At 47.8% G+C, this 358-nt stretch overlaps 1 protein-coding gene across 1 annotated transcript; it reads left to right on the top strand.

Moving 5' to 3' along the window:
• Position 1: 1 nt before the first annotated feature.
• CSUI_010986 (uncharacterized protein) lies at positions 2 to 346 on the top strand (the record flags this gene model as incomplete). Its single annotated transcript, XM_068071087.1, has 1 exon — positions 2 to 346. A coding segment is annotated over exon 1 (237 nt), but the record flags the coding sequence as incomplete, so codon positions are not given.
• Between the last annotated feature and the right edge of the window lie 12 nt (positions 347 to 358).

Raw genomic sequence — 358 nt, forward strand, 5'->3', positions numbered from 1 at the left:
AGGGGGAGGGGGTGTATCTTCTGTCTCATCCTCACGTGTGCCATCATCTTCATCAGGATATGGTGGAGGGGCAGGAAGCGGAAGAACAGGGACACACACAGGAAGTGGAATGTATTACTATAATACAGATGGAAGAGGAGGAAGACATTCGTCGCCACCACCTCCTTCAGCAGTCCGAAGAGATGATAGAGGAGGAGGTCCCCATGGAGATCTGAGAGACAGAACATCATTGTTACATGAAGGAGGGGGAGGAAGTATGCTAAATGATCAACATTATCATAGTACGGCAGGAGATCATAAAAGAGTCAGAGGGGGAGGAGATGGATATAATAGTGCGACAACTTCTGGAAGTAGTCAT

The sequence above is a fragment of the Cystoisospora suis genome, assembly GCF_002600585.1.
Source record: "Cystoisospora suis strain Wien I chromosome Unknown contig_9157, whole genome shotgun sequence".
NCBI lineage: Eukaryota > Apicomplexa > Conoidasida > Eucoccidiorida > Sarcocystidae > Cystoisospora > Cystoisospora suis.